Source organism: Ips typographus, linkage group LG6, assembly GCF_016097725.1.
Source record: "Ips typographus isolate SLU linkage group LG6, UJ_Ityp_2.0, whole genome shotgun sequence".
Lineage (NCBI taxonomy): Eukaryota > Metazoa > Arthropoda > Insecta > Coleoptera > Curculionidae > Ips > Ips typographus.
In genome coordinates this window covers 9,526,804-9,545,128 of record NC_138427.1, presented here as the reverse complement: position 1 = coordinate 9,545,128, position 18,325 = coordinate 9,526,804, and the positions used below count along the sequence as shown (strand labels likewise).

At 36.0% G+C, this 18,325-nt stretch overlaps 2 protein-coding genes across 2 annotated transcripts; both read right to left on the bottom strand.

The window, feature by feature from the left end:
• Nucleotides 1-1,966: 1,966 nt before the first annotated feature.
• Nucleotides 1,967-4,106, bottom strand: LOC145730493 (putative beta-hexosaminidase fdl). Its single transcript, XM_081981708.1, has one exon. The coding sequence runs from the start codon at nucleotides 3,867-3,869 to the stop codon at nucleotides 2,139-2,141; it is 1,731 nt and encodes a 576-aa protein (XP_081837834.1). The 5' UTR covers nucleotides 3,870-4,106; the 3' UTR covers nucleotides 1,967-2,138.
• A 2,301-nt stretch (nucleotides 4,107-6,407) lies between these two features.
• Nucleotides 6,408-8,939, bottom strand: tll (nuclear receptor subfamily 2 group E member tailless). The gene is made up of 4 exons (XM_081982742.1): nucleotides 8,781-8,939; nucleotides 7,811-8,038; nucleotides 7,500-7,747; nucleotides 6,408-7,444 (listed from the first exon to the last, which is right to left on the bottom strand). Exons 1-4 carry the CDS (start codon nucleotides 8,848-8,850, stop codon nucleotides 6,770-6,772), a joined length of 1,221 nt encoding a protein of 406 aa, XP_081838868.1. The 5' UTR covers nucleotides 8,851-8,939; the 3' UTR covers nucleotides 6,408-6,769.
• Between the last annotated feature and the right edge of the window lie 9,386 nt (nucleotides 8,940-18,325).

Below are 18,325 nucleotides of genomic sequence, written 5' to 3'. Positions count from 1 at the left end.
AGTGTTAAATACTGAGATGTTTGTCTTGGTGTATAGTTATTAGGATTAGCTAAACCGTTTCTTCGGAACTGTTTTTAAAGATTGCGGTCCAACCTTCGCATTAACTCCGGCTTAAAGTTGCCTTTTGTTGTTGAACTAAACACCTTGACAAATTGACGTGCGGCCATTCGGTTTCGGTAGCCGTAAATCTGTTCTCGGTAAGGACTTTTCGACAATTTTCCACCCTTTCAAATCTTCGCACAAAAACCGACTCATCAGCTCCAACCAACGGCCACTGTTGTCAATCAAAATAAACCACGTCCCTCGTATATAATGGGCATATGAATATGACATACGTTTTGTCAGTTTTTGTTGGGGACAAAAAAAGGGTTAGAAAATAATAACAGTGTGGGATAAACGCAGTTAAGAGATTAAGTTTCAATTGCCGGTTTTAAATTTTTATTTTGCCTCGTGTGCAATTAAAGTAACAATCCAACCACCCTTATTTGAAATTGTCACTTTGATCGGGAACAAAATGTCCCAAGTGCAACGTATGACCGTGACCACTCTGCAAACCGTGGGGGTGACACCACTCCCTGAAGAAGACAAGTTTAAAAGGAAGAAGGCCGAGCCCATTGGTGATGGATTGTTTGATCGACTGGATGACGTCAATTTTCTTCTGTTTTGGATTATCATTATTTTGTGTTTTTTGACGTTGTCTTTGTGCTTTTCCAATCTGATTATCGGTTTTCATCGGATAGTATGCGAACTGAAAAGGATCAGCAACAATTAAAATGGAAGAGAATTAGAGCATTTTTGTAAAGAGTTCCGGACTTACATATACCAGCCTATAGAAGTTTCTTCCTGTTTTTTTTTTTTCGAGAAGTGTAGGGGAATGTACCTAAAGTGATTCTATTGAATCGAGTAGGTATACGCGGTGTTTGGTAAACCCACCGCACATGGTGCGAAACCATTTGAGGACCACTCGAAAGCGCAACATACAGTTTAATTTTCGATTGCTTCGTGTTTCTATAAGGAAATGATAAGGACCCGCATCGTTGTCTGTGCGGATATTCCCGTGAGAAGATACCTATTAATATTTAAGGTTATGTAACAGTTACAATTCACGCTGCTTGTGCAGCATTGAACAGCACTATTTCTAGTTTTTAATCACAAACTACAAACTATACCCACTGTGTCAATCAATGGTAAGAGTAGAGAACAGTTGCAAATAAAACTCTTGACATACAGGTGTGGTAAATCCAAAAGCGACCATAGGAAAACCGTGTAACGGACAGAGAAACATAGATAGTTGCATGCGCGGGACAAAGACAGAAAACTAAAAAAATATCAAGTAGGCCGTATTTTCGGCGCGCTGTTGCCAAACGCCAAGTATCCAATACCGTGGACAAAATTAATTTTATTGTTGGATTATTCCTAATTTATTTTCATTCATTTGGATAATCTGTATACGGTCAGCGAGCTGTATTTAGTCCGATTTCTGTCACAGTTTGAATGAAATTACTTATAAATTATAAGATACTTGGCGTTTGGCAACAGCACGCTGAAAATACGGCCTACTTGATATTTTTTTAGTTGTCTGACTTTGTCCCGCGCATGCAATTATCTATGTTTCTCTGTCCGTTACACGGTTTTCCTATGGTCGGTTTTGGATTTACCACACCTGTATACGGTAAAAGCTTTACAATTAACATGTGTCAGTCTAACTCTGTGACGTAATTTGAAAGTTGGTCTGTTCGCAGAAATACTCTCCAACTAATGATGAGAGGAATATGTTCAGCTATTGGCCATTAGCCAGAAAATGTCAAAGTCACGTGAGCAACCAACCAATAAAAGTCAACATTTTCCAATTATCCACAGTAAATAAATCAATCTGATGAAATAATAATGTGTTCAACTGTCAAATAACGTCACAATTATTGCTCTAAGTAGACTGACACTGGTATGGTGCAAATCATAGTAAATGTTTTAAATGTGATTTTTGTTTCTTTATTAGAAACATTTGTTTGTGCATTATGTGGTTTATCCATTTTCGCAAATTTTAAAACTGTTCTTTCCGGTTACACTATTTTTAAAAGAAACCAAGAAATAACAAAAAAAAATTTATAAATAAATAAATAAATAAATTACACACATTATTAGCATCTTTGTGGATACTGTGAACACAATTCTGGCCATATGGCGGCCACCCTAAATCCCCTCAACTGTAATCGCGTAGAATGAAAATCGATTCTTCTAAAAACATCGTCCGTGTCAAATATCTCTGGATCGCTCCATACTCGTTCGGCAAAAGCGGCCGTTCTCGGCCACAATCTGGTTTCTAAATCATCTGAACTAACTTGTTCGCTCCACAGACACACCTCACCACCCAGGACCTGGTGCATCCGATTTGGGTAATCTTTCCACGGGCGGTACTTGTAGAATTTTCGCCAGTCGGTGTAAGGATCGCAGGCGCCGTTGTATTCGGTTTTCTTCCAGGGTCCGAAGCCGCAATCCAGGTACCAGTTACCCACGGTGGAGAAAATGATTTTGAAGCCTTTTTCTAAGATTTGTTTAAACTGTCCGAACCAAAATTGAACCACCAGTGAATCGGGGTTTTTCAGTGAAGTGATGTATTTGTCGGTTAGAGGACTGGACCATAATACTATGTTTTTTGGTAGAGTGCCCTTATTGGCTCTTTTTACTCTGTCGATCATTTGATTTGTAAAGTTGATCCATACCGCGTGCAGGTCATTTTTTTCTTGTCTAGCCGCATCTGTTTCTTTCCAGCATTCCGTCAAAACTTCATCGTCTCCAATGTGGAAGGTTTCAGCGTCAGTCCCCAGTTCTAGTAAGTCTTCGTAGATGCTTTGCAAGGTGTCTAGTGTATGAGGATTGTCGGGATTTAAAGTGGCTTTGAATATGTCAGGACTGTCACACAATACCTCATCTTTAGGCCAACTGTTTGGAGTGACATGACTCGGAGCGTCCACTTCCATAATAACGCGGATTCCTCGTTTTTTCGCAAATTCAACCAGGTCTTTAACCTCTTCTGGAGTGTATTTAGATTCGTAGGAGTAGGAACCTTCCAAAGCAAACTGCTGGTTGTGCGGTAGGATCATGGGAAAACTGGTGACGTCAGAGACGTGAAGATGTAAAACGTTTAACTTGGAGGCTGCCATGCCCTCGACGGATTTCTTTAGCAACTCGATGGGAAAGAAATGCCTTGACACGTCTATGAGGAGGCCTCTATGGCCGAAACTTGGTGCGTCGGTTACCTTAATATCATGATAAATACGAAACCTTTTAGAATCGTACCAAATTAACTGGCTTAAAGTTTCAAGACCATGTCTAGCACCAAAGTAATTGTGTGCATATATGTTGACCGTCACTTTATCAGGTAGTTTCTGACTGTACAAAATGTAACTTTCATTAACACTTGCACTGAGAATCGGAGTACTGTTTTCAACGTGTAAGGTTAGCTTTACAATTTGGTCCTCATCGTTGTGCAACTGGAAGTCATCGTCTGTCACAAGATTGTTAAAAAACACGTTGGCAGCCTGCTCCAAGTCCGATTTGACTTCATCAGGGGAATGAATTTCCAGAAAAATATGTTCTTTCAAGAAAGTTGTTGAGTTTTTCTGTCGTACCACTATTTGTTTCGGTTTGGGCCATAAAGGAGGCGTGTCCTGGCATAGAATGATGCATGTCGACAAAGTAACAGATCCATTTTTGTAACTTTTCTGGCACTCATTGTTAATGCATTTCCATCCTTGGAACTCATGGGATTGAGTTTTTCCTTTCACTTCCTGACCAATACTGGACACTATCACTAAAATCACGCAACAAAACACCACCAATGTCATTATTTCTTTAATATCATCACTCATTCCGTTTAGTGTGGGCAGTGTTGTAATATATTAATCGTATACGTATAGATAAAATGTTATCTGCAGTCAGATGGAATTCAAAAAATGATAGATGGTTCATTGGGAAAAATGTGATATTTGAGATGTTTTTAGTGTAATAAGCAATACACAGCCTGATTATCGAAGACGTAATCTCTTAAAACAAGTTCAGTAACAAATTCTATTTGTACACAATTTTTTGATAAAAAAGATACTTAAAGACAACCTGAGTAAAACTAGTTGGAACTAGGAAATGTGTTTTGAAACTTTAATGTATGCTTTTGCCTACCTAATTATCAGGGTAATTAGAATACTTTTGATAATAACAAACACAGTACAAGGTGTTTGTAGTTATTAGTAATTAGCAAAAACAGCAGCAAGCTGCTTTTTTGACCAATCACAAACAACTGACGCAAATGCATATAAACTTTTATTTCCACAAAATATCATTATTGGTTCTTCTACCTACCCTACAAGTTTGGCCAAAGCCCACCCTGTATAGATAAAAAAAAGTTAAAATGCTTGCAGAATGACGTCAAATATGTTCATAACCGTCGTATCTTATCTATTTAATATGTTAACCAACATTTACTTGTTGACCAAGTGAATTGCTAATTCTGTTGGCGTTAAACAAATATGAAATTTGCTATTATTCTTGGGAGTAAATGCAATTTAAAATAAGGAAGTCGGACAAAACTTTTGCCGTTTATTAGTCCAATAAATCAACCTGTTCAAAAAGTGCACAGTTTATACTGTTATCAGTTAGTTGTAATAGTACAATTGGTTTGTTATCTTTTAAATTTATTTGACCATAAATAATTTTATATTGTGGCTCAGTGACTGTTTTGGAAACAATGTAAATTATATTATTATTCTTACTAGTGCCCCTAAAAGTTAGGCACTTTTAGGGGCAATAAAATTAGTTAGGTAGGTTCAACCCAAATTATGTATAAATAAATTTATCATTCTCTTCTTGAGTATCAGTCTGCAGATGGTAATATAATAACAGAAAGAGCGTTTGTGCCTTTGCCCTATACGTCTGGCAACCGAAATAACCATACATATCTACCATAAAATTCGAAAAAGACAAGAACTCTTCAAATTATATACAATCATTAATAAACAAAACGTCTTTGGATGGCGACAAAACTCGCGTATGCTTTGTTGCCTTTGAACAAAAAAGGGGGGCCCGTTAAGGACTCGTTCCCTTTAATTACCCTCTCGAAGTTATATTTTTCGAGGACCCGATTGTTTTTAAAAGTTGTTACAGATTGGTACGATTTGGAGTGGTTCTACCACCTGTAACTGCAACATTCCCGCCTTTTCGAGTTAAACTGGTTTGGTTAACGTTGTTTTGTGCAGAATGTGAGTAAATCACAGCAATTTTCCTTGATAGGGAAAATAACTGTCAAATTTGTCATTATTATTGTCAAACTTATCATGCATTCTAATGAGATAATTTAAGACATCTAAATTTAATGATTAAAAGTACATTAAACTTGAATTTAGATTGATATTGGATGGTTGGTACAACTAATTAAAAAATGAATCGTCCAAAACTTGCTTATTTGAAACATCCTGTATAAAATCACCGTATAACAAAGGACAGCTAATGAACGGGGCTATCACGTGCCGTTGAGCGGGCACAACTAAGTTGACCCGTTTAGACACTAGAGGGCGTCAAAGTTGACTCTCGTTCTTTGCAGTTTTTTCTCAATATCTCAGGGACGTTTCAGGTTAGAGGTTTTTACAACAAATGCACCTTGATGGGATGCAACTTTTACCTTCTATACACTTTTTTAGTACCATGCACCGTTTGACCTTGAAAAATTAAAAACTAGAATTGTCAAGAAAAGATATTTTTCAGAAAATTTTTTATTTTCAAAATTAACCTCAACTGCCTAAATACCTTCAAGTTAATAGTACAAAAATTTAAAAAACAAATTATTTTTGATTTTCCAATTTTTCCGGAAAATTACCGAAAATTTTCTGAAAATTTTACATCCCTGATTGTCAGCTTTCCTAACTGTAAATTACAGACTTTTTAACGTAAAAGACGAGATTTTTCGAGTCACATCATTCTAACTGTTTAAGAATCGGTAATTTCAGTTCCGGATAAATTTATTCTTAGTATAATAGACACATAGCGTCTGGTTTCACTGTTTCAGGCTTTCTAGAGAATATAGCCCTAAATGCAATTTACAGACTTTTCTAGGTAAAAGATGACATTTTCCGGGTCACATGACTGTGGTTGATAGGTGTCAATTTAACTTTACCGTGTTGCCAGCTGCGAACAGAACTTGATAACTTATTTTGATAAATTCAATCAAAAATCAAACTTTTTATGAAAGTACCTACAGCAAAAATGATGTTGACCACACCGCTATCACTAATCTCTGACCGAAAATTTACGGCGGCCATATGCAACCACCACTTTTGTCTCTTTTGCTCCTTCTTGCTATGTTGACATTCATTTGTGTCAACAATACAATAGACAGGGTGTTCAAACAGAAACAAAAATGAAAAATACAATTTTATTTAAGCGTGCATTGCTTCAGGAAAACTATATTTACATTATAAATCTAATACACAGAAAATCACAAACGTCTTTATAATTAGATAGACTTTAAATTAATTCTAAAATCACAGTTGTTTTTAGTACTTTCAGTACTGTAAATGGTACGCCCCTAGTGCAGTCTTTTTTACGACGTATTCTTCTAATATGTAGTTGGAACCAGTTGATATAATATACAAAAAATTTCAGTAAGGAACATACATTTTTGAGAAAAATAAGATGATCCTACTGCTCTTGATTGAAAAAAAGCACTCAGTCACATGATATTGACACTAATGGAAAGTTTTGAATATTTGGCAACATGGATTTATCTTGAAAGGTTATTTTTGTACATATCAATTAGAACTTTGACCATTGATACAGGGCCTACCGCTTTCTCAAAAAATAAATTTTTAATATCGTCTCCTTCAATGACTCTAATTTTTAACAACAGTGCGATTAAATTACTGAACCTTACTTGATCGTGAGGTTTCGTGCTAATTGCGTACTTGTGGAGATTCAATTTGGCCTCTTCGGCCATTAGTTTTACGGCCACTTGATCTTGTAATCGAACATTTGTTTTGTTTTCTTGGCCGGTAAACAAGGCTAATAACCGCAGCATAGCATACTCTTCATTACTCATCAGAAGTTGTTTTTTGACGTGGAGGACTTCCTGGAAATCTTGAAGGCGTAACGCGAAGGCTGCCAATTTGGTTTTGTCTTCGCGATACGCATCGCAATGCTCCATCAGCGGTTTCAAATCCAAAGTGGGCAACAGTTGGCAACAGGACAATACAAACATCTCTTTCCAACTATCCTCTAGGAGCACCAGCTGATCATCGAGGCACAGATCGGTAAAGTATTTTTGCGATTTGGTCCATTGCACGTTGAAGAAGAGGAGACTTGCTGCAGCCTCGCAAACATCTTCGGGGGACATTGTTGGGGTGGGCGGAGATTCAGGGGGCGTAGCCAGTAAGGGTTGATGAAACGCAAATGGAGGTATCTGGAAGTAAAAATTGTTGTTAATTTTAATGACGCAAATGTAAGAAAACGCTTACTCTTCCTAGCATTCCGTATGGAGGTGTGGATAGCATTGGAAAACTGGCCATAATGGGATGGAGTTGTGCCATGGAAGGGGCGGGGAAAGCCAACCGCGGTATGCTCAAATTCAGAGCCCCGTTGTGACATATTGGGTGAGATGGCCTTGTAGACGGACCAAACGCAATTACTCTCTGCTGTTCCTCAATAAACGAAGTCATGGCGCGCCGTATTGTCGAATTTCGGGGGCCTCTTTCGTGTTGCACCGCTGCAATTAAACAAAAAAACGATTGATATTTCCAATACCGCCTCTTTTTGATATAAGCCTTACCGTCTTTGTTCATTCCGGCATCTTTACACCGTTGGAGTCGGCATGCCCTGCATTGGTTCCGGTGAGTCTTGTCGATTAGACAAGCCTCGCGGGACTTACAGGTGTACTGCCGATTCCTACGGATGGATCTTTTGAAGAATCCAGCGCAACCATCGCAAGCGAATATATTATAATGCTTGCCTGATGAAAAATCCCCGCAGACTTTGCACGGGATATCCAGGATCCGACCTGAAAATCAATAGAATTGAGTTACTGAATGATTAGTTATGCAACCACACATACAACACGTAACGTCTAACAAATCTGTCAAGTGTCAAGTTTTAAATTTTTGGTTATGTGTCATTTTTTCAGAAAGTTTTGTTTACATTTCTAATTTTTTAGTTTGATTGTAGTTATAACTTGATCAGTTTTATTCAATGTTAGATTTTACAACAAACAGTGACTATTTTCATGGTTTGAAATACTACTAAACCGCCTAGACAACAACAAAGTTAGTTCACTTTTCTCCAGTTATTGCATTGAATTGAATAGTTTGTTCATCACTTCTAAGCTTCTATACCAATCAATAATAATGAAAACATAAAACTTAGATAAGCTTAAGTGAATTAATTCTTTTTCATTGATCCAAAGTCCACAGCTAAACTATGTATTGTGCCCATTATTTCAGTTGTTGGAACAGGATAGAAATACAGTCCTATATTTTTGCCCTAAGGTTTATTTTAAAAATTATTAGTTATTACGTTCTTTGTAATAGTTGTTCATTTTACATGGGCAATAATTGCGTAAATGACAGCACTGTTGTTAGTTTGTGATTGGTCAAAAAACAAGCAGCAAACTGAAAGCTGTCATTTTTGATCAACCACAAACCAGTCACTTTGCTGAGACATTCCAAAAAGTCTTTACCCAATTTTAATTATACTAAGTATAGATTAATTGCACGTTTTGATGAAACAATTTAAAAAATACGTACTTGTATTAAAACGTCGGTAATCCTTGGAAACGCGAAAGTTTGAATTATCCTGAACGTTTTCGGTTAACATCGCACTTTTAACCCATTTGACTTCGGAACCTAACTACTTGACTGAGTGCATGAATGAAGGCTTAAAAACCTGAATGATTGGTGTATACATATCCGAAAAATTGATAAACGAAAGTATTTGCTTACACGAAAAAATTTTGATTGGTAAACCAGATAACGTTGAAATATTATTGCCTCTTAAAAGTAAAGATACAATTAATATATTTCCGTGTGTATGCATCAGTGTAATTTAATTTTATTGTTTTATTAGCAATATTTGGTTTTAACCCAATCAAAGGTTTTAAAGTCTACTTTTTGAAAAAATGGAAATTTTAAATTATAGTTTGTTCCCATGATAGAGTAGAGAACTAATAGGTCTGTTCGTAGAGAGAATCTCCAAATAGTAATCAGAGAAATAACGGGTGTTTATGGTCAGGTCGTCTATGGATGGCAATTGTCACAAAAAGCGTATGTCTTAGATAACGTTGCAAACAATTATTATATGACAGCTGTCATTTCAAACCATATACGAACTTATCAACGGCCCTACGTTCATGCTAGAACAAGAGAAGCACAGCCAACTACGACCATTTATTGAACACCCGTTAGATACATCCATTGGCCACAAGTCAGAAAACGTCATAGTCACGTGAGCATTCAACCAATGAAACTTGACATTTACTATTTCTGAGTTGGAAACCAGTTAGGGATTGCCTGGAACGCCAGGAATGGCGTTTTCGATTGGCAGGTTTAGAGCAAAACTCATGTATCTGTATTCTGCTGTATTTAATGTGATTGATATAGTATTGCCAATCGAAAACGCCATTAGACAAACATGAAGCATAAACTGTCAAATAACGTCACATTGATTTTGACACATGTCGTGTAAATCCATCTTTGTCTAGACCATTGATTTGCCCTTCTTAATTTGTAATTGAATATCTTTGGAGATTAACTTATCGTTTGAAAATATGTCTGAAATTGCAATAATCGAAAAACAACAGGAAAAGCAGATCAAGTCGTAAATAATTATTATTTATCGTCGTCCCTTTCCTCTCCATCACTCTTTATACACATTTACAATATTGCTACGATAAAGGAACGAGTTGTTGTTACGTGTGCGAACATTATTGTTTGACTTGATATCTGTACCAGATAATCCCGATTGAAGATCTAATTCTCTCCGAAGGATTAACGGATTTCGAGACTTTAAAGTTAACAATTATTTGACTGGGAGATTATTAGAAGTCTTACATGCGCGATTTTATTATTATTATTATTTTTATTGTCGGGGTTTAGCAACAACAGTACGGTTCCGATTACTCTCTCGTTGCAAAGGATCACAATTTATAATCGGTTTTAATAAAACCTGTTATTAACACCAGTTACTTAAAGGGCTAAAAAGCAAACCTTTAACCTTGGAAAAAAAAAAGTAATTATAACGATTAGGGTTTAATTCAGGAACATTGGAGTGCTCTACTAATTAACGTTATTAGGTCTCTAATCCTTGCAGGAATTTTAATTAGGAAATATTTATGATTAATTATTACAAACTTTGTTGAAAAAACTTTTTTACAACTTGCTTATTAGTGGATTCATTCATCAAAGTGAACAAAGTTAGAGGACAAAATCTGCAATTTTTTGTTGTATAGTATAAATAACTAATATTTTCTAGTAACTATCACTTACTGGATGCTCCTGCGGGTTGAAATTGCCTATTCATATCCTGTTGCACAACCCCACTTTCTGACTGAATACTCATCACTACCACAGTATCAAAAAAGTCAAAAAATACAAACACAAAGGACAACGAAACAGTCCGAATTACCCGGTTTCTCAATTCTAAATAAACTACGGTAAGGGCTTTCCACCCTTATACAGGGCGCGCTGAAAGTATTCAGTGCTTCTGATTGGTCTCACCCCCACCAATCCGGCACCCTTCGAACCGGTCGTTTCGAGTGGTCTTTTGCAGTCCAATGACTGAAAAGGGCGCTTTGATTGATGATTTCACGCCCGTCCTTGGTTCTTTTAATGGGGAAGAACTCTGATTGTCTTGTTTCCATTGAAGGAAATAAGATAGTAATTCAACTTTCTAATAGCTTAAATTTGCTTTGAGAAAACATAGAGCTGGAGTATGACTATCTCACTTTTTTTCTGTTTTTGGACATTAAAAAAAAAACATAATTGAAAAAGATATAAAACAAACACTTACACGATTACTAAACCAAAAATCTGAATTCTGCAAATTTTTCGGTAAATATTCTAAGAAAATTGTTTTTCTGTTTATGGTCATTAGAACCATACAAACCGGACCAAAAATCATTCATTATTTTGTAAATCACAACCAAATTTACCTTTGATTAATGCTGCCAACTTAATGATAATTACAAATTCTAGTAAAACGCTTATGTTTCTGGTACTACCCCCTTAATATTAATAGTAAAAATGGCAACGTTGGAAAACAAAATTATTTCACTTATTCGTATTTACAGATATTTTAAGCTTTTTAAATACTTAATTAAAATTCGTCAGTCAATAAGATAAAGAAAGTCATTCGTTAAGTATGTTTTTCCGTTACAGTGTATGATTAAAAGTATAATAATAGGCACTTGTGCTATAAGCACAAATTTGGTGCTTATCTTTTCTAGTGTCTTAAAGTGACTTTGAAACTTTGTCGCTTTTTTTGATTAAAATTATCGTACCGGTTTAATTGTACCAGTATTGAATCGTGTGATTTGTTGATGGGAAAAATTTGAAACCTGATTTAGTTGAGTACTAACTGTTAAGTGGTAAACGGAGACAAAGACAGTTGGTCACTTGATATCTTTATCAGAAGCTTTGATTGATATCGCGTGACCATCCATTCAGTCTTGTCGGATTGATAGTTGACAGATGTCACTTTGAACATTTTTGATTGTTTTTCTTCTTTTTTTATGGCATTGTTCTGATATTTTAATGTTAAAAAAAAAATAGAGAAAATAATAATGATGACATCGGAAAGATCTGCCGGCTGCAAACCGCACCAAACAATGACCGATCTATCGTCGATGATCTCCGCACAATACGCAGATTAGCTTAGGTTTAGCTTCAGTGACATTTGGTCCACTGTATTGAAATCGTGTTCAACCGGACAGTGGCGCTACTAACTAGATATAATACTTTTTGAGTATGTTAGTGATAAAATACCACTTTGAGGGACGCCTATGAGTTGAATCCAGCACCGCAAACAACACCGATAATGGTCCCGATTTCAATCGCACTAAAGCCCCTTTTACATCTCTAATGATAAGGTCTTAATAAACATGAGGGTTTTATTTTTTTTCGGGCAGGTAATAATCAAGGAGAGGGGGAGATTTAAACCTTTACAATTTTTCTGAGGTGCATATTATTTCTGGTTAGCTCCGATATAAAATTCGTTTATATTGGGGGTCGTTAACTAATAACTCCCTTAAAAACCATATACAAAAGGCTATAAAAGTTTAGTCAGCAAATACACGGTAAAGCAGGTGTAAAAATATTAATCTAGACTTAAATAAATTATTTTACAACGTTACACGTACCTTAAATTGATCACGAGAAGTCGCGTAATTTATAAGCAGAGTGATTGTCAAATAATATGTTGGTAGTTTGTGATTGGTCAAAAAAAGCAGCAAGCTGAATCATAAACTGCATACATACATTAATGTCCGGTTTATACCTCCAAATTAACAATTAAACTAAATTTGCTTTAAAGTCAAATTAATTTTCTTCGTCACTTGTGATAAAATGTGAAACTTGTTTGGTTTTACTCCATATTTCCAAATTCTTTTACCACAGCCAAAGAAGACTTCATCCATTTTTTATTATTTTCAGTTTTTGAAATATTTTATAGCTGATTTTTTTTTAGAATAGGTCAAAGTTAACTTATCTATATCCCTACGCCTTATAGGTTAAGAATAAAGTTAGGTAGAGCTCTGTTTCTGTTGCACCATCTAAATTTTGAACTTTAGGTGTTACCTATTTTAGGTGGTCGTTTCTGAGCCCCTAACGACTTCCTAAAAATTCTCAAATTAACAGTAAAATTCGTATTTTACTATTTTTGAAGTATAATAGATGCGTTTGATGATGATTTAGATTATTCGATTTCTTTAAAAACGGTTTTCCAAAGAAAGTGCATGAAAGGTCCAACTGTTTCGACAAACTGGACAATTTTACGATTTTCCGTCGTTTTGGACTCACTAAACCGACAGTTATTAAAATATTATTCTATCCTTCTTTATTTGTATTAAACAGAGAGAAATAGACACACATTATTTAGTTGACATCCACCATTGCCGACAAAATTAACTGTCACTGTCATTATCAAGGGTGCCCAAGACTTACGTTTGCCGTGTTGCTTATACAACTGACAATCAGTTTTTTTCAAACTTTTTAGGATAATAAATGTTTATTATAGTTAATATCGAGAATCCGTTTATTCAATCCGATCAAGTAAACCGCCTTAAAATCCTCGATATAAACAACGCCGATTCACGATTTGAATTGACTAGTCGATCCTAAAAAATTAACAGGATTGAAACACTGAAACACGAAAAAGGTCGTTTGACAGCTGACTGCATCAAAATAGGAATGCTGTCATCAGTGTCAAGTGTCAGTTCTATTTCAATTTTGTATCTTTTTTTATTTTGTTGTTGTCTTGCTCTCATTACATTACATTTGACAGAAGTTCTCACAGTTTTCCTGCAATGATTAGTAACAAACCATATGGGACCAGGTTAACAGGTTTCCCACGAGCTTGTTTGTTGCACTGCAGGAATGACGAACTGATTGCCACCCCCCTAAACATCAATTATTATAAAACACTGATCAGGGGATATCGTCAGTTTGAAAATAGGCCAGATGACGCCTCTGTCAGTGTCCCTCTTTATCGGGGGTGGCTCGATTGGTCTTCCATATGGTGTGCTGGGAAATGTACGGCACAATTTGTCACGTAAAAAGCCTGTATTAGTAAAAATCCCAGCAGAATGACTGCTTTCACTATAACTACTGCACTAGGACTCACCATAAATGGTATCCAAGCAGAATGCCTTTGGTCGTATTGCCTTTTGTGTTTTTGTGGCTAAATGCTAGATTATAAGCCCCCTGCCTGGGCAGCGGCACTGAGTAAAGGCAATTTTTTCATTTAGTGGGAGCTTAGGACAGGCAATAGGTAGAAAATTGCAACTACAAAAGGATGCGACTAATCAACCAGTTATGCTTTTCGCAAACCTTGAAAAATAATACTTTTCGTATTTACCACTAGATTTTACTCCAATATCATTAAAAATGATGGATGTATAATTTGGGTGTTGTATCGGAATTACGACTACCCTAAACTGCATCATCGCCCAGTTATCGTGAGAACTTATTAGCCCTATATAGGGTGGACATTTGTTACTGATCAGCATCGAAAATTTCAGGAATCATTTAAATTACATTGCAAACTGCCGTCCTGCTGTTGGCACCTAGTTAAATGTGGGAAAATTTTGGTTGTTCTTCCCCATCACCCTAAAAGTGCAGAGTTATGCAATCAATCCGCTAAATTAAATCGTTCTGTACAATTAAGTGAGAAGTGGTTTAATAAAAGGAGGCTATATTGGATCTTCCCTCTTTGGAAGAGGGTGAGCAAAATTGCACGCGTAATCAAGTTGGAATTTTAACAGCTAATTTTATTAGACAATTAGTTTGCTAGAGTTGTACGGTGTAAACATGACCTCAAAGTGGATTGGTCAAAAAAAGCAGCTTCCAGCTTACTGTTTTTTATTGACCAATCACAAAGCTGTAATTTACGCCACTGTCAAGTCAGTCTACACGAGTATTTAACCTTTGGGTTCGTAATCCGGTCGACTTTTGTATAAAACGGCCCTTTTGTCTTGGATCATTCTTTTCGACGTCAAATATGGGGGACCTGAAGGGACTAGTTTTTTCCTTTTCTGACAAAAGATGTTCTCCCATTGTCCTCCACTCTATTACGAAATTATCGGGTGTCTCTACTATACCTTTTTAACTTAAAGATTAAAGCAGGGAAAAATGTCAAAAGAACGCTATAGGTGAAGATGATGGTGTACAGATTGGAAAAAGGAACACGGGCATTATTTTTGTGTTGTAAACAGATCCTTTAAAGCCAGTTTGCTGGTTTTCAGTGCACTAAAAACTTAAAAACATTTTAATTGATGAAGAAAATCACAAATGTCTGGTTTACGCAAATTCCGTACCCGTGGATCGTAATTACCAGTTGGTCATCTGATATAAATTCTATTTTTTGATGAGTGGTCATGTGACTAACTATGTGATGGTAAATCCGCGATACACACACAAATTGGGGATTTTTAGTTTGATTAAAAAAATAATAAATTTAGAATCATTTTTAATATCAAATATTTCAAAGCATTAATCAATTTTTGATGACAGGCTAGTTTAGTACAATACTATCTCGGTATATTGACGTCATATTACATTTTAAAAATCGTTAAGGACAAAGGGATAGCTTTTTGCAGAAAAGTCCAACGAGATGCGTTTATTGTAAACATTTCAGACCTCTAACTTGAGGCGTTCCTGAGATATTAAAAAAAAAACAACGAAAAAATAGTGTCAATTTTGACTACCTCTAGCGGACAAACGGTATAACTTAACCTTACCCACTCAACGTCACGTGATTAGCTTTCTTTTGTCATTCTGATGTCTAAAACACAGAACGTTGTAAATAAGAGAGGATGGACAATTTTTGGGCCTACTATACTAACAGCGGCCATACTGGATTTTGCTCAATCAAAGTGACCTTCTTTACTTACTTCAAACTGGGGAATCTGACGTCCATTTTGCTCTAACTGGCACGGTTTCGGAGATGACCTTAAAATTATGACAGCAGTTTGACAGTTTTAAGACGTGGCACTCCTAAAAAATGTCTGTTTGTAAAAACATCATTTTCGTTATTTTTACGCAAGACTGAACCTTAACATGTTGTACATCATGGTACCCAGAAAAAAGAAGCCAAATTAATTATGAAAAAGTTTAAAAGAAAAATGATAGTTGAAGATGGTGACTAAAAAACAAACAGACAAAAGGGAGGTTAGTTATTCACCTGTGACACACATTCTATGCCATAAAAGGCCTGATTGTTTACGCAATTTTATGATATAATGATAGGAATTCTTTTTTTATTGGTTGGTTATTTTCTGTAAAAGGCTGTCCAAAACCACAACATAGCGGAAGTGACCTGAACCTTCAAATAAACTTCCTTATTCAACTTGTGAACCCTCCAAAGTAGCCGACATTTTTTACTGTTTTGTTATCTAAATAAGGGCTTTTTAGGTACAGGTTATTTTGATTTACACTCCACTTAAACTAACTTTCCTTTAAAAAACTCCAATAAGTAACTATGTTGACTCCAATTGATTGCTTGTACGTGCTTAACCAACGTCTGGGCCGGTGTCGGCTAGAAAAGATAATGGTTTACGATCTGGTAGATCCAGAATTTTTTACTAGTTTGTGGGGTTTTACAATATTTTATTAAAAGACATGGTTTACTTGCCGCCATCCGTAAAATTGGCAATCCTTTGGTATTTAGTATTGTTGTTGTGAAAAGTGCTCTAATAAGATTAACGTCATTGACGCTATCTTTATAAATAAAATGAATATGAAAGTTTTAAAATTAGCTTATGACCGTAAAATTATTTTAAATCGAGTGTCATTGTTATTGTTATTAACGTCAAAAACATCTCAAGGACCACTTGACTACCGCTTTACAATTGCACTGATTTATGTAAGTGTCTCATTTCAAACAATTCAATTGTTTTAAATTTCGAGAACCTGAACCGAAAGATAAATTTAACCGTTACTCGCTAAATCGACCTTTAGCGCAAACAAGTGTGACAATAAATTGATGTCGCGCAAATATTTTTGCGGATTAAGGGACAGTTTTATAACCGACAAATAAGCAACCCATAAAACTATAAATTTAGCAATGGAATGTTGTGTTTAAGCACCCGAGATTACGCGGTAACTTGTGCGAATTTGCAAATAAGGGAATTTAATTTTATGACAATGTTTATGTTAATTAATATTCAGAGTTGCAAGTAGTACGCTTGGGAAGAGAGAGTCATTGCAAACCAATGTGATTGACAAAGAAAAACTTTGTGTCAGTGTGACGGAACGAATGTAACGTCATTTGACAGAGGTGCACAATGGCCATAGAGCGAATATGACTGTCAAATCAACTGTCTTAAATTATACGTCATTGTTACATCACATTTGCTCTGGAACGTGAAAACTGACAAAGTTTTTCACCGTCTTTGTCGATTCTTTCTTATCATTGATTTTTTATGGAAAATTTTGAAGTTTTGAATTAGTGTTAGATTAGTGGTTTCTCTATTAGGATAGGTTGTTTAGTTAAGAACGATTTGGATGAAGTCTAATATAGCTAAAATGTGATTTATTTTTAGTGGTTTCACCCAATTCACCAACATAAATCAAGAAGGAGCCAGAAGATTGCCATAGAAGAGTAACATCGATCAACAATTTATAGAAGTTCATAACGGACTACGTAACGTCATTTATCGGTGTGCCACAAGTGTCACGTGGGTAAGTGTCAAACTTAGCAGAAAAGTGTTATTTTTAAAGCAGCCATTCTATGTAAATCTATGTGCAGCTTTTTATAGCACTAAGGTTAGGTTAGGTTTAGCTTGCTGCTTTTTCTTGACCAATCACAAACTAAGAACAGTAAACTATAATAACATATAGTGCCATTTAGCTCTATGAGTAGCTTCGACAGGTTTGCTAAGAGAAGTTCTCACAGTCATGTTTTTGACGACCTGTTGGAGCGGAAACGACGTCTTGAATAACAAAAACGACAGTAAGGCAAGGAATATAACGTCTTGAGTATGAATAAAGGGCAAAAAAGGAACCATAATGAATAGGGCCCCGTATCGTATGACGTATAATAAAGTTCACTTTAACGGCAAGTTAAGACGTTATATCAAAAGACTAGCAAGGATGAGAGTATCAGGTGTGGGCCAGCCTCCTGCTTCTTCGCATCCAAAGAAAAACGACTTCTCTTACAAATTTCCTATCTGCATCCGGGGCGGCAAAAGCATACGCACCCAACGGTCTAAAAAAAGTGAATTTAGCGTCGTAAAGCCCCCAAGAGTAATTATTATTTGACTGAAACGGGACCGTATTTACCCCCCGACGAAGTCGGCATCATCCCTTTGTGCGAGATCGTCCAACCAACTAATAGGGATAACTAGAGTTAGGTCAGTTCTTTGAAGAGAAATCGCGCATTGGCAGTCCAGGTGTACCTTGGGGCTTAAGTCCATTGGCGTGGAAGTGTATTGTAAGGCTCCGGATTTTTTTCCATCCAGTATTAAGTTGTCGTTAGTCGGTTAAATAATGCCTTGGGTGTTAAAAGAGACCTTTAATATACAGGAAAAAAATGGGATTATCACTTATGTGATTTTTGTTACGAAACTTTACCATCAAAT

Bases quoted from the DNA above. Each gene is read 5' to 3' on its own strand.
- LOC145730493 (XM_081981708.1), bottom strand. From the start codon at position 3,869: ATGAGTGATGATATTAAAGAAATAATGACATTGGTGGTGTTTTGTTGC.
- tll (XM_081982742.1), bottom strand. From the start codon at position 8,850: ATGTTAACCGAAAACGTTCAGGATAATTCAAACTTTCGCGTTTCCAAG. The intron at 8,039-8,780 runs GTACGTATTTTT...ATTGATTTTCAG, and splicing joins TTACCGACGTTTTAATACAA to GTCGGATCCTGGATATCCCG. The intron at 7,748-7,810 runs GTAAGGCTTATA...GTTTAATTGCAG, and splicing joins TGCCGGAATGAACAAAGACG to CGGTGCAACACGAAAGAGGC.